Raw genomic sequence first — 25019 nt, forward strand, 5'->3', positions numbered from 1 at the left:
TGAATTAACGCGCTGTAAATCCATCAACGTTTGCAAGTTCTAATAGTTTTTAGTTCTAAATGTCTAAACAAGTTTTTCCTGTTAGCAATTAAATCGGTGAGACAATGTAAATAGTAAATAGCAAATATAAAAGATACTGTACGAATTAAATGTAAAAATGTTGCAATAAATAAATTTACGAAAAATTAAGTATTTGTGATAAGTAGTGCGGAACGAGAGAGAGAGAGAGAGAGAGAGAGAGAGAGAGAGAGAGAGAGAGAGAGAGAGAGGAGAGATAATTCAGAAAATTATATTACTAAGATGATGTGAAAAATTAATTTCTAATATATGTACAATTTTTTTTATGTCTAAATTAATTCTTGAACTATTGTATAATGTAATATGAATTTATTTAGAATATAATAATAATTTACATATAAATACATAATACACTTATTATATATGTATAATACATTTATTAATATAATGAATCCTGATCTTTCTCACAATCCCGCACCAGAAGTCTAAGTACAAGCCTTATGTTCTTGACGAATATATATATATATATATCTTGATCTGTATACTATATGTATATAAGTATATATATAAATCAAGCAACTATGTCCCGTATAAATTATATTTCCAAGCCCACAGCTGTCACAAACAGGAAAGGTCAATTATAAGAGAAATTCAAACTGTGAGAATGGAATAAAATAAAGAAGAGCATCAAGGAATAAGAATATTTATTTGTTTAACATTTAATTGCTACAGTCTTTAACACGCGGCATCGACGTCTAGTATCCTGAGTATAAAAAATGAATATCATTTGAGTTTTATTATGTCATTTGCCGTGCTCAGCCTACACCTACCCATCGTATCTATTGCCAGAAGTACAAATCGCAGGTGGATTGCGAAATCCTGATATATGTATGCATATGTGTATATATATATAGATATATATGCATTTTTTAGGCAGAGAGTCCAGTTAAATGCCTAGAATTGCCTCGCCTCTTCCATGTTGGTGTCCACTGCGATTCATTACCTCTCTATTCATCGACAGTACCGACGCAACATTCTGCCGGGCCCTCGAAAACCGACCTGTGTCTACTCCCGCTGCCTTTCGCCTCTCTTTGTCTTTTAACACCAGCCCTATATCACGTCCTTCAACATCACTTCTATCGCTTATATCATCTATTCAAATGCAGAGAGCTATTGACCTGTGGCAATATCCTTGAAACTTTACCTTGTTTCGTAAGTACTTAACTTTGAGAATAAACGATTTCAAAATAATTAACGTGAAGGCAACCGTCTCCTTTTTCTTTACGCGAAAATATTAATTAATCGATGATTGCATCTAAAATATATTAATTGAATATTTTTTTCAAACCGTGATTGCATCTAAAATATATTAATTGAATATTTTTCTCAAGTCGTGTAATATATATTCTCTAGATCATCGTTTTGCGTCTTTTAATTATTCCCTCGAGGCTGTCGAAATATATCACCAGCAATCATTCTGCGCTTACGGCGGAATAAAAGTACTAATCTTCCATCTCGTGAAAGAACGACCCTTTTAGCGAGAAACTTGAATAATAAGCAATTGTAAGCAAGGATATTTTTTGCTTCTCCTGCAATATCCTATACGGATCCATGTCTTTTTCGTCCTTGTCGAGACAATACAATAAACAAATATTAAAAACTATGAATTCATTCGTTTCTCTTCGCGGACTTTCTCTTTCTCTCTCTTTCTCTTTCTTTCTTTATTCGCTGCTTTTAATGAAATTCACACCAGTACGCAGCAGCTCGGCTGTCTACTACCCCCATAGCTCCTAACAACAATCCGCCCTTACTTACTTCCAAAAGCCTTTTCACGCAAATGAAAGTTTTTCGTCTCGAAATTACCTCGAATTATTCAGCGTTTAACCATACTCTCTCATTTATGCATTTATTCAGTGTTCTGATATGATTTACTTTGCGATGAATTTTGATATGCATTCCCTTTATTCGAACGCATGTCTTCCTTCCTTTTTGACACTTATAAAACGAACTTTATCTTTAGCAAATTTAATATTTATATAACCTTATTATCTTACAAAGAATTATCTGCTTAACAATATAAAAAGCATAATTTATGATATTCAATATGTCTCTCTTTCTCTCTCCCTCATTTTATTATAACAATCTATTATATTATTAAGTTACTATCAAGAAATATATATGTATATATTAATACAGATATTAATACATGCTACAATTTTCTAAGAGGTAATTTAATTAATATATACAGATATTAATACGTGCTACAATTTTCTAAGAGGTAATTTAATTTCAAAACGTGTGTTAACAGATTGTGTTAAAAAGATAATACGGCGGTCGCTTTCTACCGATTTAGACGATGGAATATGTCGGTGTCATATGATTATTTATCGTGTCTTTTTCATAAATGAAAATAGAAAATATGCTTAAAAGGGAGAAAACGAGAAGATGCGGAGGTAAACGTGTGCAATATACATACGTACTTGCGGTAGATATACTTAAAATCTCATTTATATTGCTTTCACTATCTGATAGTACATAAATTCCCCTATTCGAAGGGGATTTTATGTGTTATATGAATGCACCCGATCTATCTAAAGTGGTAGTAACGCAAAGAAGAGAGAAAAAGAGAGAGAAAGAGAAAAAGAAAGAGAAAGAGCATTCAAGCAGAAGAGAAAATTATTTACTTAATGAAATCATAAGTGAAAGATTTTAATCCAAATTAATATTTATTTATATATTTCATATATACAAAATTATAAAATATTTATCACATGTAAACTTACACAAAATGAGACTGCTTTTGCAGAAAGAAAAGCTACTTTTTTATTATAAATCGGAAAGGAAGGGATTTAAGGCATAAACTGTAATACAAAGTATCGAAATAAATAAAGGAAACCAATTCAACGCGCGTGTGGGGTAACGAGCCAGTCTGAGATAGTTTAAAACAAGGTTGGCTGCTTCGGGTTCAGGTGCTGTTGCAACTAATATCGTAAATCCAGATCGAGTTCGAGGAGAGAAGAGCTCCGTCGCTCTTTCCTTTACAGCCCTTGTGCTACTAGTTCCATCTTTTGCATCTGCGCAATATCTTTATAAAAGAAAAGCAATAGGATTATGAGCGCGGATTCCATGCGAATGGCAAAAGTGAAAACAGCCTCTGAATACTAAAGTGCTAACTTAATTCTAGAATATCGAAAGAAAATTTCAAGTATTCAGTACCAATCTTATTTGCAATGTTGATATGAAAATATCACTTTCATGGCGATTGAGCGTATTACGCGTATACAGCTGTTAAGCAATCATACTAATACAATGGTGAAGAAATTAATCAAGTGAAATAAAGTTTAAACTACTATATATATACGATATTAAAGACGTTAAAATACAGAGCAGAAACAAAAAAAAACGTAAAATTGCCAATTTATAATATTTTATTTTAGTTGAAATAAATATATTTAGGTCGCGAAATTTATAATCGTAAATAGTTTTCAATCTTTGATTGAGAGCGTAATTATTTACAGATTTATGTTTTGGATTACTATCTCTGTTTAACGAATCTGTATATGAAAAATTATTTTTTTATTTACAACTCATAATCTCTAATCTTCAATTACTAGCTCAAATAATTAAAGATTTGCCAAGTAAAAACCTTATAATTAACAAGAGTTATAATTAATAAGAGCTTTTCTGTTTAACATTTTTGTTAACACTTTAGAGAGAGAGAGAGAGAGAGAGAGAGAGAGAGAGAGATACAGTAATTATTTAAAAAATATTTATCCAAAATCAAATTATTTAATAATTTGTTATGAATGATTATATGTATGATTGAAGATCTATTAGGAGAAGGAAATAACAGGCTGAATGCTTATAAAATGCTTTATAATGCTAAATAAACAATGATTAAAATCTACCATTCATCAGTTTATTGTCAAAATAATAAATAATTCATTGTTTCATAAATTAAAGAATATTTGAAGATTATGTATCCTTGTAAAAATTAAATGTATATAGATTGATGAATAACCAGGAATTTATGAAACTGTAACGTTTTTGTCAAATAATAATTAATTATGAATACCGGACTCAATAATTGTTTATAAATAATTATATTTTCAGTTAATCATTTGTAATTATTTACAAAACTTGGTTAAGATAACAATGCTTATGTCATTTGTACGAAACGCGTAATATATAAAATTGTTTTGGAAGAACATATTAATATTCTGATATTATATCTGTCGATCAATCGTTGCGTGAGTTTCAATAATCTGCTGGATTATTATCAACACCGTACATAAATCGGAATATCACACGACGTACCGACGTTAACCGATCGAATTTTAATCGGGGTCTCCGCAAAATAGTTGACGTGTGATCTCCTCGAAAATTCCGAGTAAAATACGATATGCCAGAAATCAATTCCACAGACGTCATTATTAACTTTTGTCTCATAATACTAATTATATTGGTATTTATATAAGTAATAAAAACAAATTAGTAAACTAAGCACGATATTAGTTTGCCCTTATGTTCAAAAATGTTAGTAAAATAAGTAGTAGTATTATCAACTTTTATTTAATTATTTATTTTTAATATATTGTTACAATAAGAATAATCTATGAATTGATACTTGAAAACTCTCTTATATTTTAAATAATTAATATCAAGTTAACTTTAAATTCGGTATTCTTATACTCTTTAAATTTTTTAAAATAAAGATAATATTTCTAGAAGAATGTATTGAGCTGACCAACGTCGCTACGAGTTTACGCCGTGATCTTCAGACCGAGAAAATTGTTTTCGGTCAAACGAAACATTTATAAGCCATAAAAAGTCTGGCGTTGCATTGGGGCCGAACGATCTATTAAATTTTTATGAGCTTTTTGTCGGAAACCTCGCAGAGTGTCCGAGCAGCGTGCTGAGAACCACCGTTAGCTCTAGATTTCTAGCCATGCCTGCATATAAAGAGTGTTATATAAAAAGGCTGATACACGAAAGTCGTATAAAGTTAATCCCTATCTGATTGAAATAAAAGAGTCATTTTATATACAATTTCTCATCGTTCTCGGCAGTGATGAAATATCCCAATGCCGTAACGACAGCACATTAAGATATCAAAGGTCTGAATTAAAAGAAGATGTCCTACTATATAATTCAAGATCTTATCAAACCGAACCAACACTATCGTTAATTTAAAACATCACAGTTAAAAATCTGATTAGATAAAATTCGATTGATGATTTAAAGAATGACTTCATTCTCTTTATCTTAATAAATGGCAAAATGCGCGATGGCGGCGAGTATAAATAAAAATTTTTTTGTAACCAATAAAGTATATTAAGTAAATAGTTTTCCTGTAATTAGAATAAAATAATATCCAAGAAAGATAAATAAATATCTATTTATAATTTTAAATCATATTTTTAATTTCGAAAATTGCAACAGGTTTTTAGTAAAATTAGTAACTTATTATCGTTCTATAATATTTTCTGATGATTTATAATAAAGAGAAATACACAAATTATTCTTGTTATGAAATCGATAATACATGATAATAAAATTTCATGAAAGATACCTCAATTTTTATACAATAATCGAACAATGTATACTTCATAATCCGTTTCTTCATTCGCAACTTCATTCATGTCTTATAACGTGTATACTATGATTTGTATTGATGTTATCTATTATGCAATCGGATATTTGAGCATAACTATTGTACTCAATGAGAATTTATATTCACAAGAGAAAGGATTTTTGCATATTAATTGCTAAAATAAAAAATTCAATATTTACTTGCGTTGTAAGCAGAAGGATACCCTGTGGAACTAAGTCTATTTCGAAAATGTTTACTTGTGTTAGAGGAACGAGAAAGTAAAGACAAGAGGCAAAGAGCGAGAGGGAGAGGAGGAAAGAGGGTGAATGCATCCAACTCCGCTTGTAATGAACTTGTGAATATTTAGTGGGGTAATTGCCCTTCGTAGCGAGTCTCGCTTGCGTCTACCGCTGTAAGGGGTGTCCGCCAAATCCGGAAGCAAAACCAATATCAGTCGGCCACCTGTGCTCTCAGCTTGCACTTCGTCATATATACGTTACGTGTGCACATCGGTTCCACATATATCGATAATTTGATTTCCTCGGGGACACCGTAGGACGACTGCCAGCCGTTCAGCCGACTTTACTCTACTTTTTCATTCCGTAATATACCAAACAAAAAGATATCTGCACTTCCCATAAAGCTACAGCGACATTGCTGAAGAAACACACCAAATTTTCATAATCTTATATAGAGGCTTAAAACATAAGAGTGCTCGATGAAATCGATATTTTTCCCGATACATTATAAGACAATTTTTTTAATAATAGAACCGAAAAGAAATGAAAATTTATTATAATACGTGCTAGAGAAGTTATCCCGTATAGAACAGGAAAATAGAATTTCTTGTTATTTCCGTAAAATTGGATCTTTTAAAAAACAATATTTTTGACAAGTTTATTTTACTAAAGAATTCTAGAAAAGCGATCCTGTCACGGAAATTGCCTAGAAATTCCATCTACAAAACTCATATTTCAAAACTCATAGGAAACGATCGCTTATCTTAATAGTTTTAAACTGGTGTAAGTTGCTATATAACATTGTTGTCAGAAAGTTAAAAAAGATAGCTGTAAAATGTCCTATTTATATCATTTGCACAAACATACTATAGATATATAATCTAAACATAGATTGTGTTGTTAAAGTGTTATTTTATTTGAACAAATCTATGAAGTGATGTGTTAAATTTTCACATTGTTTTCAGTACATTCTTCTTTCAGAATATGTTACTTCGCAAAAGTCTAGATTTATGATATCGTTTTCTAACTTCTTTATGCTTCGTAAATTCTAGACGCATATACTAAAATAAAATGCGAATACGATCTTAACGGTACAAGTATGCATTATGTATTCTGATAATCGATTACTTTATGTTTCGTGCCAAATTGTTTCCGATATACTGCAGAAAATGATTTGTTATTATTTATCGAAGACTACGTCGCAGTTCTGTAATTGCGATTATCAGTATAATACGAAAATAATGGTTACGATTTTTAATTTTTTTATTTAATCATAATTTTTAATTCATTGCTTTTAATATTAGAAGATAAAAAAAGTAATGGTTGACATCAGCAATTTAATATCAGCAATTGAAAAGCGATAATTCTATTCAATAAAACATGCCAGTAACTCATGTAATAAATGTACAAGTCCAAAGAGAGACATGCAACAAGACTGTAATCTGCCGACGAAGCCTAAGCTTACTGCACGTCTCGTGCAAAAGAGGCTTCCGCGTTCTTTGCACGCCATCTGAACGTTTTATAATCACTGCTTCTCTCTTTCTCTTTCGTTATCCCTCCTTACTTTTGCATTCTCTATCTTCCTTACTTAGAAAAATGTCTGGCTATTAATTCACCCTCGCCTCCTGCCGCGCATAACGCCTTGACGGAACGTACCACCTGGTAAAACAAGCTACATAAATTAAATGGTGGATTATATATCCCAAATTTTCTTTATTTTCCGAACAGCGGAGAAGAACGGCGCAAATGAGTAAAGGTTAAATGCAGTTCGTGTTAAAATACAAAATTGTAATTATAAACTACATCTGCATTTTGTGAGAAAGATAAATACGATTTTATGAGAATTTATATTTAGCAGCTTTTTAAAAACATGATAATGATAAAGAAGTGTTTCAAAATTATTTTATACAGTAATAATTAATTTATCTTTTGACTTCTCAATTAATAATACTTTCGTGCGTTTAGCTAAACTAACAATTGATAACCACAAAAATAGTATATCTGCAGATATTTATTTTACATTTGTCAATACGATTAAAAAATAGTACCTTGGCAATTATAGGTTTTTTTTTGCCTCGGTAAAATTAACAAATGATGAAACGCTATCAGATCGATCATTGATACACACTTATCTCGCAGCGCATCTTATGACAACGACGGCAACCAATCGGTTTCCAATTTGATACAGAATAGAATCCATTAACGGCGTTCTCCACTGACGCTTCCACCGACCGGATACATTTCGGCGAGTGTCAAGGTGGGAAATGGCAGAAGTAAAGCGAGAAGCCGGTACGGAAGTGACGGAAGAAAAAAGGTATTGCGGACGAGAGAGCGCGACGAGGGTGCAAGAGAGAGAAACGAGGGATGAAAAGGAACATACGAGATGCGCGTAAGCGAGCTAGCTGGCAGCCGGTAGCTGACTCGTACCGATAAGAAGTCTCGATCCGCGTTCTCTCCCGCAGTTCTCTGTCCGACGCTTCGTTCGTACCTTTCCTTTCACGCGCTTCTTTCTCCAGTTCTCCTTTTTGCAAGGAGAATACGACATTAACTGACAGACGAAGAGCGACATCGGCGCGACATGATCTAGCACGGAGAGCAGTAGCGGCGTAGGCGATGAAGGCGACAAACCCTATCGGAGTATTGAGCTCAAAACGAAATAGGGAATTTAAGTGTAACTGTTCAATGATGAGATCTTTCCTAGTATCTATCCTCTCTCATTATTCTTCTTTTATCTTCAGTTTGTCATTTTTTATTTCTATTTACATTTGAATTATTTCAAGAATGTGTGTGACGTTTACTTAATTTATTTGACAATTCCTAATATATAAATTTTTATAAGAAAAATATTATATACATTAATAAATACGATTTAAACGATTAATAAATACGATTTAATGATTTATAATAGATTTATAAATCTATTTATATTGTGAACAATTCATATAAAGCATAAAGAATAGAAATGTAGAAATGATTTATGTTTTACGGATGTACGTGAAATAAAATACATGTTTTTTTTTCTAATAAGTCAAGACAAGATGAAGAAGTATTTAAAGGTTTTTAACCTATATAATTTAAGGTACTTATTTTTTAAATGATCATTGTTGCGTAGAAGATTTGTGCTTAATGTAGCAATTCCGGAAAAGTGTGATTAAGTAGTAAATTTTTCATGACTGACCTATTCTCATTTATATGGGCGCAATTACTATTCTAAGTTTATTTGCTACTGCCCGTTACATTTTCTGAACTTACATACCAGTGCCAGTTTGATAATGCAAACTACTATTAAACTGTTGATGTTAAAATACAGCGAAATGTTCACATAACGCGAAGATTTCCATCATTTGATATGAGATATGTATCTCGAACTAAACGCTTATCTTTGATTTCAAAATACGTTGAAATTACTTCTTTATTATACGATCGTATTACTTAGCATCTACATTCAATAAGTCTAACGTACTTCTACAATACGAAAATTATAGGTACTCTGAAAGTAAATTAACTCTTATGTTCAAGCACTTTTACAAGTTTTTTCGATAACGAGATACTCTTATTGTGATAACTACACTCATTTATGTTTACTATATGCGTAATAAATCTAATATTTTATAATTTATAATTCTATTTTACAATAAATAATTAGAAAAAATATAAGATAAAAGAGAAAATAAGAATCTGACACACTTACACACAGATGGAATAAAGAATATGAAAAACGTCAAAATATAATTTTAAAGCTTGAAAAAAAAAAGGTATAGTTTTAATTTTTTAAAAAAGAAAACATTAAAAAGTTACAATAGTCTGTATTTACATGATTAAATTTAAAGCAGAAAAAGTAAATTTAAGTAACTCAATATTTAAACTATGTTGAAAGAAGATAATAAATATCTCATAATTCGTAATATATTCTGATGTAACTCATATTTCATTTCTTTATAAATTTTCATGAATTTTGCATGAAAAATAATCTATGTATTAATAACGTAAATATTTGTTAATCTTTTATGTAGTAATAGATAATTTTATATCGTAATGTCAAACAAAATATGTCAGTTAGCTGAATTAGAACATGCAGACTTCGGGACTTACTGATCTATCACGAACACTTGTTATCATTATTTTATCGAGCAATCTTCATCAAGTGATACAGATATCGCCTGCTATTTACTAATTAATCGATTAAATTAAACAGACTCATATACACATGCAATATTAAGTAATGGATAATTTATTTATTATTTATTAGAAGATATGTACAACACAATGTCATATAAGCCGTGTAGTGATAATGTAATACAATAATTCACGGTAGCTGTCCATATATTGTTATATAGTTATATGCAATTAAGTCATTATAGATATAAACTGATTAAAGAGCCGTGCATTTAACATTGAATGGATAATCGCAGACCTGTTCCATGGGATTGAAGTGTAAGCCTTCAGGACATTTCATTACAATCGGTCGGCCATAGTCACAAACGAAGTAGTGATTGCAGTTGGTGGGATGAGGGATAAAAACGATATCATCTCCTTCTTTTGTCATTGGGCAATGAATTTCTTGTGCTTGGACATAAAATTCACCCAACAGGCACATCAAAAGTGCAATGGAGAATATGGCTAAAATATATTAAATCAATGAGAAAATGTAATGTAAGTAATCGTTTTATGAACTATCTTCAATTAATTACAATTTTGTACTAAGTGCAAAAATGAAAACGCGCGTGATATTAAATGTGTATAGTGATTATTGATGTTTTTATTATAATTTATATGGATTACGAAAAATGCATATCTGCAGGGAAGTAGTATAATAAGAATATCTTAGTCTAAATTATATATACACCTATAATTATTTAAATTCTAACTTTTTTCATGAAATTTGCTATATTATAAATATTCAATCCATTTACGATATTTATAAAAAAATATGTCCTACGTTTATTATGATACATTTTAAAATACTTTACACAATAATAATTATATTCACTCATGAATTGGAAACTCGTTAATCACATCTCACGTTAATCACTTGAACAAACTTACCTTTCATTTTGCTGCTTGTTATTCTTTATTTTACTCTTTATGCAAATCTTATTCTTACGCGAATCTACACCTGATTGTACATTCGACTATCTAAAGCCTCTTTATATACCTGATCAATAGATCCTTTTTATCAGTCTAGATCGCTCAATCGCTCCCTCTGAGATTCAAACCCTTATCAGATACGCGTGTAATGATATCATGATAAATCTGCGACTTAATATTTCACACAACGATCGTGAATAGCGACAGTTTCGTTAAATCACATCTAGGTTTGTTGTATATCATACCCAGTCAAAATGTTAAGAAGACGAAGGTCGAGATAAGCAAGTAAATGAGAAAAGAAGGGATTTATGAAGAGTGAAACGAAATGAACGAAATGTAGGATGAGTGCGAGAGAGTAACGGAGAATGAGAGGAAGCGAGAAAGGAGAAGGATGCTAGCTGACACTCGGACAATGCTGGCGTGGTGCTGTCGCGTTCGGTTCCTGGTTATGGCGGGTGCACAATGCCTATTGTCGGGCAACCCACCATACAAACGTGTGTGCTGACGCTTTCACACAACGGCCAGCTCTAGCTCTCTACCTCTATCTCCTCTATCTCGTCCGTTCGCTCTCTCTGTCACCGTACTTTCATTTCTGCCAAAGACGAACACAAAATCTTCCTCCTCGTCATTTCCTCATAAACTCGCGGCATTCGGCAAGACCAATAAGATATGTAAAGAATAATATACATTTTTTTTTTCAAATAACATCGTAGAAGTGGTGCAAAATGAGTTCAAGATGATAAAGTAAAAAGATGTGAAGGTTGGAAAATTATATTTGATAGTCGTCGCTTCCACGACATTGCATCTCTAAAATATCGTCGTAAAATTGCAGGTGACATATATTCCAGTTCTTACTGTTGCTATGATATAAAAATGTAAAAAATTACGAATTACTGTAAGTTATAAATAAATTTATAACTTTTTATTTTATTATTTAAAAAGTGCATTAATTAGCTATAAATAAATTTATGTACTGATAATATAATCTAATATATAAAATAAAAAAAAAAGTTTTCAAAATTTTTGAAAAAGTATTACAAATTTGTCATGATTGTTATATTGGAAATTATATTTTTATTAAACAACTTTTCCTTTCTAGCATAACTAAATTATTGATTTAATTTATACAAAATATCTGAATACGTATTGACAGGCTAAGATAACAATATCGATTAAACTGTGATATCGTTATCTTAATAACTAATGTCAATTTGATGTACAATATATCAATATATCTATATACCTATATAGAATAATCGCATTATCTCTCTCTCAATACTCTTACTCACTATGATTACTTTACTTACTTTAATTAAATTAGTTATATTTTTAAGATTATTTTCTATCTGACGCACATTCAAGTTTACAAATTCTTTTTTAAATACTAATACAATTTTAATAATTCATTATTATTGATTTAAATTAATAATTATCGACGTTTCATTTGCTGCAACATATTGCAGATACATATTGCTGTTATAATATATAAATATTAGATTGAATAACATGAGTTATATACAGAAAAATAACTCAAAAGTGAAGTTATAATTTCATCATAATGCTTCTGGGAATTAATAAAAAGTTTAATATAATTATATTTTGTTTTGTTTGTGTAGAAGTAGAGAATTTTCATAATAATAAATTGTTATATTTGTACGCTGAAATAATACGATATCCAAGAAATAAAGAAAAAAATCTTTTTGTACGACAAATAAGAAGAAGAGCGGACTTCCATTCTGTCACTTCGACGAGATGTCTATAATTTGAATTCAATCGTTTGCAAATCACGATCTCGTTCGCGTCTTATTCTCGATTGTTCGGAACTGCGCGGAAATTGGGTTTCCTTTAGGAAATGAAACATTTCAGTCGACACGGAGGAACGATTGTTCGAAAATGGTTGGACGCCTACAAACGAAAAATATATCGTTTTCTTGGAACGTGCGAAAATTTTGATCAACTCTCAGTCATAAAGCTAGTTTAACGTATAAAAATATATATTGCTTTGTTCGTGTTTCGACTTTAGATCAATTTTTATTGTTATTGAAAGAATAGTTATTGCAAACAATCTAATAAATGTATCTAATAAATATATATGATACAGCTGTCAATATTCATAAGTGTTAAAATAATTATAAGGTTATTAATCACTATGTTGCTGTCGATCATAATGTTTAAAAATATTATGGCATGTGAAAATGTTAGCGTTAATATTTCTATTCTCTATCGGCTGGGCAAAGAAGAAAGAAAGAGAAGAAGAGAACTTGGTCTCCCATACTCGCCATATTGGCATACACGCCGCCTGCGTTTTACGGCCATATTCAGCGATTTTGCATATCGAGGCCAGACCTATGTATGTGCGTACATTATAGGGCTGGGAAAAAAGGAAGAAGGGAGGAAGAGGAGAGACCCATCGCCATCCTTTCTTCTCCAACGCCATCAGAACTGCTGCAAGCCCATTCACCTTTTCCACATCGATTCACATATATACGGCAATCGCAGACCTTCTTGAGAGCTCAATTTATCGCGGAACGGCCTCCGCTGCCGCATCGGTACAAAGCATGCTGGTGTGCGGGACGTATACCCTCCTACGGATCAAATTGTCATAATTGAATAACCAAAGAGATAAGCGAGCTCCGCTTTGACTATAAGTGCGCTCACGTAACTTTGGCAACGACCTCATATACGGGTCGATTCATTTAACCCTGGAGTACTTCGAGTCCACTTGGTGTTCAATTCTAAATTCTCCCTCTCGTATCATGCCTACACGAATTCATTTTTACGATTGAGTCGATTAAACTGACTTATATGTTACAGTCGGCATTTCATTTATTTTGATGTATTGATACTTGATATATTGAAATTGATTATATAGGAATTTTTTAATATAATTTTAATTATTAGTGATATCTTACAATAGTTGAATGTGAAATTGCACATATTAAATATTAAACTAAAAGACTAATTAATATTTAAAATTTACCTACCAAAATTTTATCAATTATAATGTAAAACAATATTTAAAAGACTATTACAACTTTATATACAATATGTGTAACAAGAATATTCTCAGAGAGTAAAGGAGGGATAAGACAACTCTAAAATTGTGCGATTCATTCCAGCGATCAGAAAAGAAAGGCAGTATAAAAGAAACACTTGATGAAGCTGATGGAAAAGGTTGATACGAAATAAACGAGATCGGATGGAAGCGTAGGATGCGGATATCGGGGATAGCTTTAACGGTCTTTTGTTTAGCTGACTTCACCATTCGCTGGCATGTCGATAATTGCCACAATGTGGGGATGAAAAGCTAGGAAAAGTGCGGTGCAGCTGAAAATCGGAGAAAATGGTTAATCGAATGACGAGTTGATCACTAATTTTACTCTTGAGACTTGTATACCTACTCATTACACGCGGAGCAAAGTTGTGTACTTCATAATATCATTATTTTTATTTTCAATTACTTTCTCTAGAATGGTTATAGGTATACATAAAAAAGGAGGAGAATTTCATCAGAAACTTGATAATTTTCATTTTACCAGAGATATGAGTAATAATATGAATTATTTTCTCTATTGATAATTAGTCAATCAAAGATTCGAAATGGAACTAAGTACATATTGGCATTCGTATTAGACAACCAGTTAGAAACTTGTTGCTGTGATTTACAATCATGGAGCAGGCAAATTGGGGAGCAGTTGGGAATATGTCATAGATTTGTGCCTATGAGAAGTGGTATTGCGGACACAATTGCTTCTGGCGCGAGGAACGTAACATGTGGTCACGCAATACCATTTCGATTGCGCTCATTATGGATTTATTAGATTCCATCGTTCTCTCTTACTTAATGCAATATAAAAAGCAAAAATATTAAATCCATTTCGTAGTATATAAAGAAATTATACAATATTTATAAAATATATGCAATATACACAAAACTATTTTTAATGAATTATTCCATTTTTAAACAAATAAATTTTTTAGATTTTACAAAAAGTAAAATAAATTAGTTATAAATACATACTTTATTTAGAAAAGTTTCAATTATTATTACGACAAAAAAATATATTTGCAGATGAAACTTTTTTACAATTGTGAATAAATAATTACGCTTTTAATTTTATAAAAATATTTTTTGTTTTATGTTCGCATGTGAAATTAATTTCCCGTTTGCAATCTAGATCTTTTTAGCACAATTATGAATTTTCTCTAATTAGATTTTATTTTTTCGAAATGAAAAAGGTGAAATTAGCTTCCTCTTCTTAAAATATCTTGTCAGTAGTAGGTCTTACTTACATAATAGAGATGTTTAAAAGTAACATAAATTTTTTTTAAAGTGTAGAACAACAAAAAAAAACTCGGACTGAACAAAAAGGAATCAGATTACAGATGGAAGGAATAAAAATATGATTGTAAACGGAGGGTTAAATAACGCTAAAATTTTTATTTTAATTTCTATCTTTCAATTTTCTTTTTAGAAGATCAAAGACGGTAAAAGATTATAGCAATAGTATTTGATTCCGTAGAACATGGACTCTCTGTGGTCGTCTGATATTTACGAAGAAGCGTGAGTTACGAAGACCGCATCCAGTAAATTATAGAGTATATTTTGTATTATAGTATGGTACAATAAAATGTTTGTAATTTAAATCAGAGAGGAACAACAAAAGTGTGTATTTCTTTAACACTGTACGAAAATAAAAAGAAATAATAACGATATATAGATACAAAATCTACAAAAAATACGATCTACGATCGTAATTTTGAATTTCGAATACAGAAGATAGATATAATTTTAAATAATATTTATTAAGTTATTAAACGTATAATAATATAAACATGCAACGATATTGTAATTAGAATTTTCAAAATTTTTAATTTAAATGGTTTATCTTTGATGTTTTAATAGTTGAAAATATTATTATGATTACAATTTATGATGACAACAAGGTTACACATTGATACAAGACAAATATAGTCAAATATTAAAGGAAATTAATGTAGCAATGAACATTTTAATTCTATATCTACGATCGAGTTTTTATTGTATAATTAAAAATGTCACCGGCAGTGCTCTCCGCTCTTACAATCTCAAGTGGAGGAGGTCGCTCTTGAAATTTGCATAACTGCTTCAACGATAGGAGCTTGCTTGAAATATGGCGTTTTATTATTTTCAAGGCACTTCACTTGGTTAAATGTAGGCAACGGACTAAAAGGTGAACACAAAAGGATCGGAAACTATAAGAAGATAAGTTTGTTTAGAAATGCTGTAGTATATGCAATTAATTTAATAAAAATTAAATAACTCTAATTTTATCAAATTATATTGATTGATTTTTTACAGATTAATATTATTTGTTATATAAATACTAATATGGAATAAGTTCTTTTTATTTTGTGAATCTCTCTCTTAACATGTTACTTTTCCAAATTTTTATAGATAAAAGAATATATTTTAGATAATATTTAAGATAATAAGAAATAGTATTATTTATTAATATCATCAAGTAAATATTAAAAAACCGCTAAAGATTAAATATTGGTGCCTAATATAATATTTCTATGTAAATTTTAAATACGTCTTTTAATTATATATATTTAGTATATTATATAAAGTACTTAATTTCTTATTAAAAATGATAAAGCTTTAAATTTACGGAATATGCAAATTTATGAAAAATATTTTAAATAGTTAATCAAATAATTTTAAGATGTAAAATTTTACAATATATTTTATCTCATGAAAACACCAAACAATGTATCTAAATTTTATTATATTTTATTTTCTTAAGATTACTATGCACAAAAATGAACAATGGAAATTGAACGTACCAATATGCGAGATATTGGCTGACTAAGGTAGAAGGTACTACTGTTATACTAGTAGTGCTGCTGGTGCAGCAGATATAAAACAAGATTTTTGATAAAGCGACAGACGGACGACGTGACGTTTAGCGCACGTGTTCCACATGTCGGCATGATTTCGAAAAAATAGTGCCAATGTTTCTTATAAATCGTACTGTTTCTTATATATATATAAGAATATATACATTCTGTAAACGTCATCTCACGAAAACATTTATTTATAGAAATCATATTACTGCATTTCAAATGCCAATTAATATTTCGCGTAAAACATTATTTATTTTATCGGCAATGTAATTTAGGTAAATCTATTAATTACATTCAAATTATACACACTAACGTAATGCTAATTAATCACAGCAATCGGCAAATACATTAGTCAGGAAAAGTCACACACATTGAAGATTCTGGTCATGTTCGTGGCATTCATTTATTACACAAATATACCGTCGCGCAAGTAAGTGTAATTACACGAATAATTATTTCTTTGCCGTCTCGCGGAGGGAATTATCTCGTAAGAACGATGTGCGGTCGCATTCTCGTCGAGGTATACGCTAAATGTCAGTGCGAGCACTTTCTATGTCACAATGAGTTTTTTACGGCGTTAATAAATATTAAAACCATTTTATTGCATAGCAATTTATTAGTATTTATTCAGTCTTCAAGATTAATTTACGAATCACTCTTTGTTTTTTACTCTTCTCACCTGACAAATTTCCGCAATATTCTCGCTAATCATTATCGTGCACTCCGAAGTTTCAAAGAGAAATGAACTATTCATTGCGGTCGACCTTTACGACTCTCGTAACCTCTACATTTCTTACTTACTTATTCTCCTTTCTGCGTTACTGGAAGTGATCTCTCTCAATTCCAGAGTTATTGCCCTATTTCTCTTACTTACTGTTTCAATACCCGATTATGTTTGTTCTATATTATACTTTTAACCTTTTTATAATATTTCAAAAGAAGTAAATTTAATATATAATAGTGTTGTCTCTATATACTGTTTTTAAATGTATATAACTACGTTTGGTTACAATATTAAATAATTCAATTTAATTAACTTGCCTTTTGTTTTACGAGATTGGCTTTTGAATAGATGTAATATATCTATTATTTGTTATACTTTCTGCATTAAAATATGCAACTTATATTGTACATACAGTTATTATTAAATGATTTTAATTTCTTTATTTGTAATTCAATTGTTATTTTATAATAAACAAATTTTGCATAAAATAACAATAAAATTGTGAAAGGTGTTCTAAGAGTCAAACGCAGTTTATGATGCGAAAATATTTAATATATCAACATAAAATATTTATTTATCCATATAAATTCAAATGAAGATTCTATAAAAAATGAACATTTTATCTCTATTTCGGCTTATCTTTAGCATAAAACAACATGTATAGATTTAAAATTTTGCATATTACAATTTTATCTATCATTAATTATAATTACATTGATTAGATAATAAATTGATATTTAAAATCAATATCACAATAATAATTTTTTGTCACATTGTCAATATCTACTTTGTAAATTCTTCTTAATTATAAATTTAAATTCTTAAATTTTTATTTAAAATTATTAACATTTTTATTCTTTTTAATTACTTAACCAGACATTAATTTTATTCAATAATAAATATATAATAAATATTAATTATTTTTTATTAAAGTAGACATTAAAAAATTAAAGAAAAAATTCAAAATTGATACAAACTTTATATGATGCAAGAAACTTTGTAATGTATCTTAATAACAATTTAATAAATTTATTCAAAATATATCACGCGTTGTGTAAAGTTTTGAATTTAATGATGTATTTTCTGCTACACCGAAATTGATTCAATAATTACGACATACTGCATAACGAAGAGAACAATTATTGTACATTTCATTTGATTAATGATGATCTCTATAATAAAACTGGCGTATATTACATACGTATTTCAATAAAATAATAAAAAGTACAGGATGTAACTGAAATAACGCTCACTAATATCATATAGTGCTATTCCTAATAAAAAAACTGAGATGAAAAGTCCTCTACCATTTTGCAATTTTTGCAATATTTTTTTAATTACCCAATGAGCAAAATGTCTAAAATCGACGTATAAGACAGCTTTAAGATATCTTTAAGAGTTCTTTAAGAAAAATCTTCAAAATATTTCACAAAGAACACGGAAAGATGTCTAAAAATTGTCTTATATGTACATCAATTTTATTCGACAATATTTAGAAATTAATATCTCGTTAACTATTGCGAAAATTGTAAAATGGTAGAGGACTTTACGATTTAGTTCTTTATTAGGAACAGCATTGTATGATTAATGAATGTTATTTCAGTCAAATTACATCCTGTATATTAAACAAAATAATCTCATTTGCCATACGATGTAGTCAAAGTAAAAGAAATGTGCATTTTCTTCATCAACATTGATCAACAATTAAGATAAGAAGACATAAGATAATTAAGTGTGGAATGTGTCATATTAATTTACAACGAGCTACGCAATTAAGTTATAAATGTAAACTTGATTCTATTGCCTCTGTCATTACCTATCTATATACTAAATATAATAGATAAATGTGCTTGAATTTGTGTTATAAAATATATCCTAGTTATTATAAGTACTAAAACAATTAAGTACTAAAATAAAATTATTATTATTTTATAAATGTTCGAAAAAAATTTGTATAAATTACATATTGTGTTAATTATTGTATAATAAAACAACAGTATTAATTGTTTATTAAAATGATAATTTGAACACGTATCATTATAAACTTAATTTGCATACGCAGACACATTCTACAAAAACAATGAAATAATTGCAAAAGTTTTTGTATAAAATATTAAAAAGCTTTCTTTAAATTTAACTGATTTTTAAATATAATTAAACTGAAAAAAAGTTTACAATAGATAGATCGTTGATATTAATTCCAGATATTCAGACAATGACAATGGTATCCGGAGCTCCGGAAATCATCTGAGCTTTATTAGTGTTAGATATCGATCCTCATTATGATATCACGAAACCGTCACGATGCACATGGATCTACAAACTGGATCTGAACACCTGAGGAAGATTCATCGAGTTTCTCTATTTGCATCGGGCATGACCTATTTCCATAACATTATCGTAATACTAGCATAAGCGCTCCTGGATTGCATGATGTAGGAACGACATCGTCGTTTCTATGATCAGATCTGTTTCTAGTGTACAGAAATTACTGACGAATATGAGAGTTATGACAATTATGTTATTAAAAATATAGTTTATCGTTAAACTAAGAAGTGCAAGACATTCTGATTTTTTACACAGCTATTGTTTATCAATGAAGTATCTTGAGATTAGAGTATTTTTTATAAAGAAAAGGACAATATGTTATAAAAATAATAATTTAAACAAATAAACATTGTAATTACGCAAGTAATAATTACTAATATAAAAAATATATCATTGTGCTTTAGAAAGTTTATAATATTGATAAAGCTTATTATAAAAGTTAAATTAATATCATTTAAAATAATCAATTCACAAGCATATTTTTTTCTTATGAGATTTTTTCTAGATATGTACATTACCAAGTATCTCACAATTTTTTAATAATGTAATTATAATATAATATAATTTTATTTTTCAATGATGTAAATACAAAAAATTTATTGTAAGTGTGTGTGTAAATAATACGAGTAAATTTTTTTTTCAAAACGAAAATTATGTCTCGGAAAGATATTTATAAAAGATGACAATTAAAAAATGCTGATTTATAGCCATCTGCACTCTCCAACAAAATACATGTTTTACATGAATTTTTCTCGTCGAATGTTGAAATTTTACCTATCATTCCTGTCGCAGCCCTGCAGAAACTAAGTGGCAGCGTATTTTCCGGACCGGCCGCGAGGAGGAACAATGAAATGAGCAAATAACTAGATTCTCACGCGCAACGGAACAATAATGGCACCGGGGAAAATTTTTCACGGACCCGTGGGCAAAATAATTTGGCAACAGATGCGTCGCGTCGCGTTTTCCGAGCCACCCGACCAAGAATAACGGAGCAGAGCGGAGTGGAGCGGAAAGGGTGGAAGGGCGACATAAGCGACGGGGGTGCTTCGTGCACCGGGGACGCCACATCGAGGTGACACATTTTCGAGGTCTGCAATTGCAAAAATTCTTATTATCGCAAAAAAAACACGAGATAATATTAAAAGAACTAAAAAAATGTATGTTTCATTTTAAATAAAATTGTAAATTTGTAAAAGATTATTTTTTAAGAATTATGTTATGTACATATTTTCAATCAATTTAATGAAGAAATAACTCTTTTAGTGAGATTATAGTATATTTAGTGAGATTATATTACTTTTATAACGTGAATAATAAGATATTAATTCGGATACAGATAAAAATTTATATGGACAACTCATGTTATAAAAGAAAACAAAATATTTTGTTTTTTCTCATGCTGTAAAAATAAATGTCACAAATATTAGAAAGGATAGAACATTTTTTAACAATCTTAAAGCTTCTTAGTAAAATTCTAGATAGAATAATATTGGTCAAATATGTATTATAAAATTTAATATGCATCTTTAAGAATTTTCTTTTACACATAAAGTTTTTAGTTTTTAACTAATAGCATTTACCTTCACGAAGTATGGCGAAAAACGATTCGACCCTCGCAAGATTGAAGGCTGATACGTCGTGAGGATGGGAAAGACCACAGACGAAGGAATGGAAAGAAGCCAAGAAGGGAGATGGGATACAACTTAGAAATAACAAGGCCGAATGACAAGAAAACAGAGAAGAAGTTCAAGCTGGGTAGATGGAGGTTCCCCGTTCTGTTAGAGAAAGAAAATGCCTCGTGGCGGTATAAGGAGAGAAAGAGGGATAGGGGAAGAGAATCGCTCTGAGAACGCGGAGGAAAGGAGCAGAGGCAGGGTGTAAAGATAAGAGCGTTACGTGAGCGACTCATTAAGGGATGCAAATTAACCAGTGCCAACGACGTTACCTAGCTCTCTCGAAACTTCGGGCCTAGACCAACCACCGACACTACCTGCGGTAGTCGCAGTTTGTCAGAAGTGCAACGTGCTTCGAAGCCCTATTCGGACACATTTTCATGCATAGTGCCTATCATCCGCATGTTTGATGACATTTTCGCGAGTAGAAGCTGAACGAATGATACCGTGGCGGTGTTCGAAGCATCGTATCCGCAAAGAAACACAGATTTATCTAAGCGCAGGAAAGGGGAAAGACCTGTCAAATGGTTGTTGTCTCACGTTTTATCGTGCACCATGCTGCGCGCGACTGCGCATCCGTTTCACAACGCAGCGGCGATTCTCGGTGATACTCTGTTTCACAACGCAGCGGTAACAGAACGTATTATGAAAGTTATTTCGATATTTACTGTGTCATATTTTCAACGACAGCTTGCAACTTTTTTTTATCAAAAAAAATCTATTTCAAAAAATTATTTTTTATGAAATAAAACGTAGTTACGATTAACAATCATAGAATAATAATTATAGATAGATTATTTATAGAATAATAGTAATTAAAAAAGAAATTTATGTAACGTAGTATAAAAAAAAATAAATTTTTTAATAATTTCATTAAATAAACAGAAATCTGGCTGCAAAGGAAAGCTAGAGATTTTTTTAGTATCCAAGTTGCTGAAGTCATTTTCAGGTTATTTAGAAACAAAGAATAGGGAAAGGCAAAAGCAATACGTCACTCGTAACTTGATGAATCCGCAATCAACGCGTGTAAACAGCTTGCTTCTGTAGAATTCCGTAAAAAGTTAAAAGCAAGGAAACATAAAGTTTTAGTCGTAAAGAACAGAGTTTCTATTTGGCTCGCACTATCTTTTTCTCTTTTTTTTATACATATAGTATCTTTCCTATACTAAAACAACTAAATATAATTTTTAGATTAAATCATTTATCGGTTTGTTTTTACTTATTGAATGTATAGTATATTTAATGCATATTTCAAACATATTATATATGCTAATTCTCGAAAGTCCTAATTTTTAATCGTAATTTTGTCCATTCAAATCTTTTCATGGAGCTCTCTTTTTATCCGAGATAACTTCGAGAGTTCGAAAGGCTCCCTTATAAATGACTGTCCAGCTACCCTATGATTTATAACAGCTTTTAGCTTGCACGGTCGCAAAAAATTACGTCCGAGCAGAAATATACTCGCGAACGGAGGCAAACTTTTCATGAGAGACACGATATCTACCATTGCAAAAGAGAATACTAAATTGAAAGATTTTAACATTAGGGGCAGACTCCTGGACTGCAAATGTCGAGCAGTGAAAATCCATTTGCCGTCATCAACTACATAAATTTCATGCATTACGCATTGAACAAAATAAATTCTAATTGTTACATAAATGAAATGATTACACGTGTACAATAAAGCATGTATTCGTGAAATTATAATAATGCATACTGTATTGTATTATTATTTGAAGTGCTTACGCAGATAACAATTATTGGTTACTATTTGTTGTAATTACGTTTCAATCATTGTCATCATTATCATGAGTTATTAATAATCAATCCGTTTGTCATAATGTACATAAATTTATTTGCTTTAAATAGGATTTATTATCGCTAACATGTTCACTCAGTAAATTCTTAGATCGAAAAAACGATGTTTAGCTCAATCAATGAAATTAACTGTATTTGCAAATACAAGTAAATCACGTTTTCCAAGGAAGCCTAATCAAGAAGGAATGCATTCGATGTTAGTTTGCAGCACGAGTTGATGGGGAACTACGTTCCATTGCTGCTGCCAGGCGTTCTTAGGGAGTATTAGTGACCACTCTCGAGATCACCCAAGGGCCTACCCTACGAATTTCCTGTCTGAACTACTCAGTTCATTCTCCCAGTTCCCACCTCTCGTCGTTAATTCATCCCCAGTAGATTGACTAAAGATACGAGGGATTCGTCAACTAATGCGCGCGTTCGACTGTGTAAAGGGAAGGTAATTTACGTACATTTAGTAGCTCCATTGTCTATCGCCCGCCGACATGATAAACGTGACATCTCCTACATGAGAGATACCACGCAAGGAAACACGTGTACATCAAAAGTTTAGGATGTCAAAGTTTAAATTAGTTTAAATTACTACTCGTCTTAAATCTTACGAGGTCAACAAATATCAGAATAATACGAATCCTTCAATTCAAGTCTGTAAATAGAGCTAACTCTCTTCAGTTTGAGAAATATCAAAAAGAATATTATGTCGTTTGCTCTACAAAAAAAAACATTAATAACATTAAAAAATAATTTCCTCATCTACTTTTTTAACTCTGGAGATATTTTTTCTTTACTAAAACGACCAAGCAAATTAATTATTATGAAAATAAAGGAAATGACAAACTAAATATTTCATCAATATGAAAGACACAGTTATTAAAAAGTTAAAGAATTTCAAAATTTTTTTTGCACAAGAAATATAATATTAATGTATATATATATATATATATAAAGTAGAAATGGTCAATAATGACAGCTTGATACTTTTAATGTTAATAGTGTTAATACATTTTAAAATTTTACATAACAGGTGAGAATTCTTCTAAAAATATAGATCATTAAGTAGTACAAATGTTCCAAAGTTTCCCAGAGACAAGACTATTGGATCGTCAACGCGGCATCAGATCTCGCTAAAGGAGATCATTCGTCTGGTAAAGAACGCTGATGGAAAATGACATTATCTTTTGGTATAAGTCAGCCGAGTCACTGGGGGAACGATTCGTAATTGCTTAAGTTAAGGAATGCGCACCGCGCTTGGACGTATAGCGACGAAAGCGAGGCGAGATGAAGGGACGAGAGAAAAAGACAGGATGAGTGGAAGAGAGAAACGAGGATGAAAGTACAGACGGGTGGAAGAGTATGCCGAGGGTAAGTTCAAGACCGTGGGGTGGCTATGAATTTAAATTTCTCTAATTAGGACGCGCCGGAGACGCAGTGACGCTGTTGGTAGCTTTCCCTTCGGATACCTCACTTCCCTCTCTATCTCCGTTTCTTCTTCTTCGTCCGTCTTCTATCCTCTTATATTCTTGTTTCTTCGTCAAGTCCCTTATTCTCTCGCGCGCGCGCGATCCTTATCTCTGTCATTCTCTCGGTCCCTTCTTCGTATTCTCTTTCACTCTCAGAGTCTCGCCATAATACTATACTAGCCGCAAAACCCC

General features: G+C 30.7%; 2 protein-coding genes across 3 annotated transcripts in view; both read right to left on the reverse strand.

Annotated features, from left to right (window-relative positions):
* The window catches only part of LOC108729104 (nucleolysin TIAR), a 95073-nt gene that overhangs the window by 12867 nt on the left and 57187 nt on the right, over nucleotides 1-25019 (reverse strand). The window lies entirely within an intron of this gene.
* LOC108729103 (peritrophin-1) lies at nucleotides 10101-10982 on the reverse strand. The gene is made up of 2 exons (XM_018458045.1): nucleotides 10897-10982; nucleotides 10101-10470 (listed from the first exon to the last, which is right to left on the reverse strand). The coding sequence occupies exons 1-2, from the start codon at nucleotides 10901-10903 to the stop codon at nucleotides 10223-10225; spliced, it is 255 nt and encodes an 84-aa protein (XP_018313547.1). The 5' UTR covers nucleotides 10904-10982; the 3' UTR covers nucleotides 10101-10222.

This window comes from Mycetomoellerius zeteki, unplaced genomic scaffold, assembly GCF_001594055.1.
Source record: "Mycetomoellerius zeteki isolate Tzet28-1 unplaced genomic scaffold, Tzet1.0 scaffold70, whole genome shotgun sequence".
Taxonomy (NCBI): Eukaryota; Metazoa; Arthropoda; class Insecta; order Hymenoptera; family Formicidae; genus Mycetomoellerius; species Mycetomoellerius zeteki.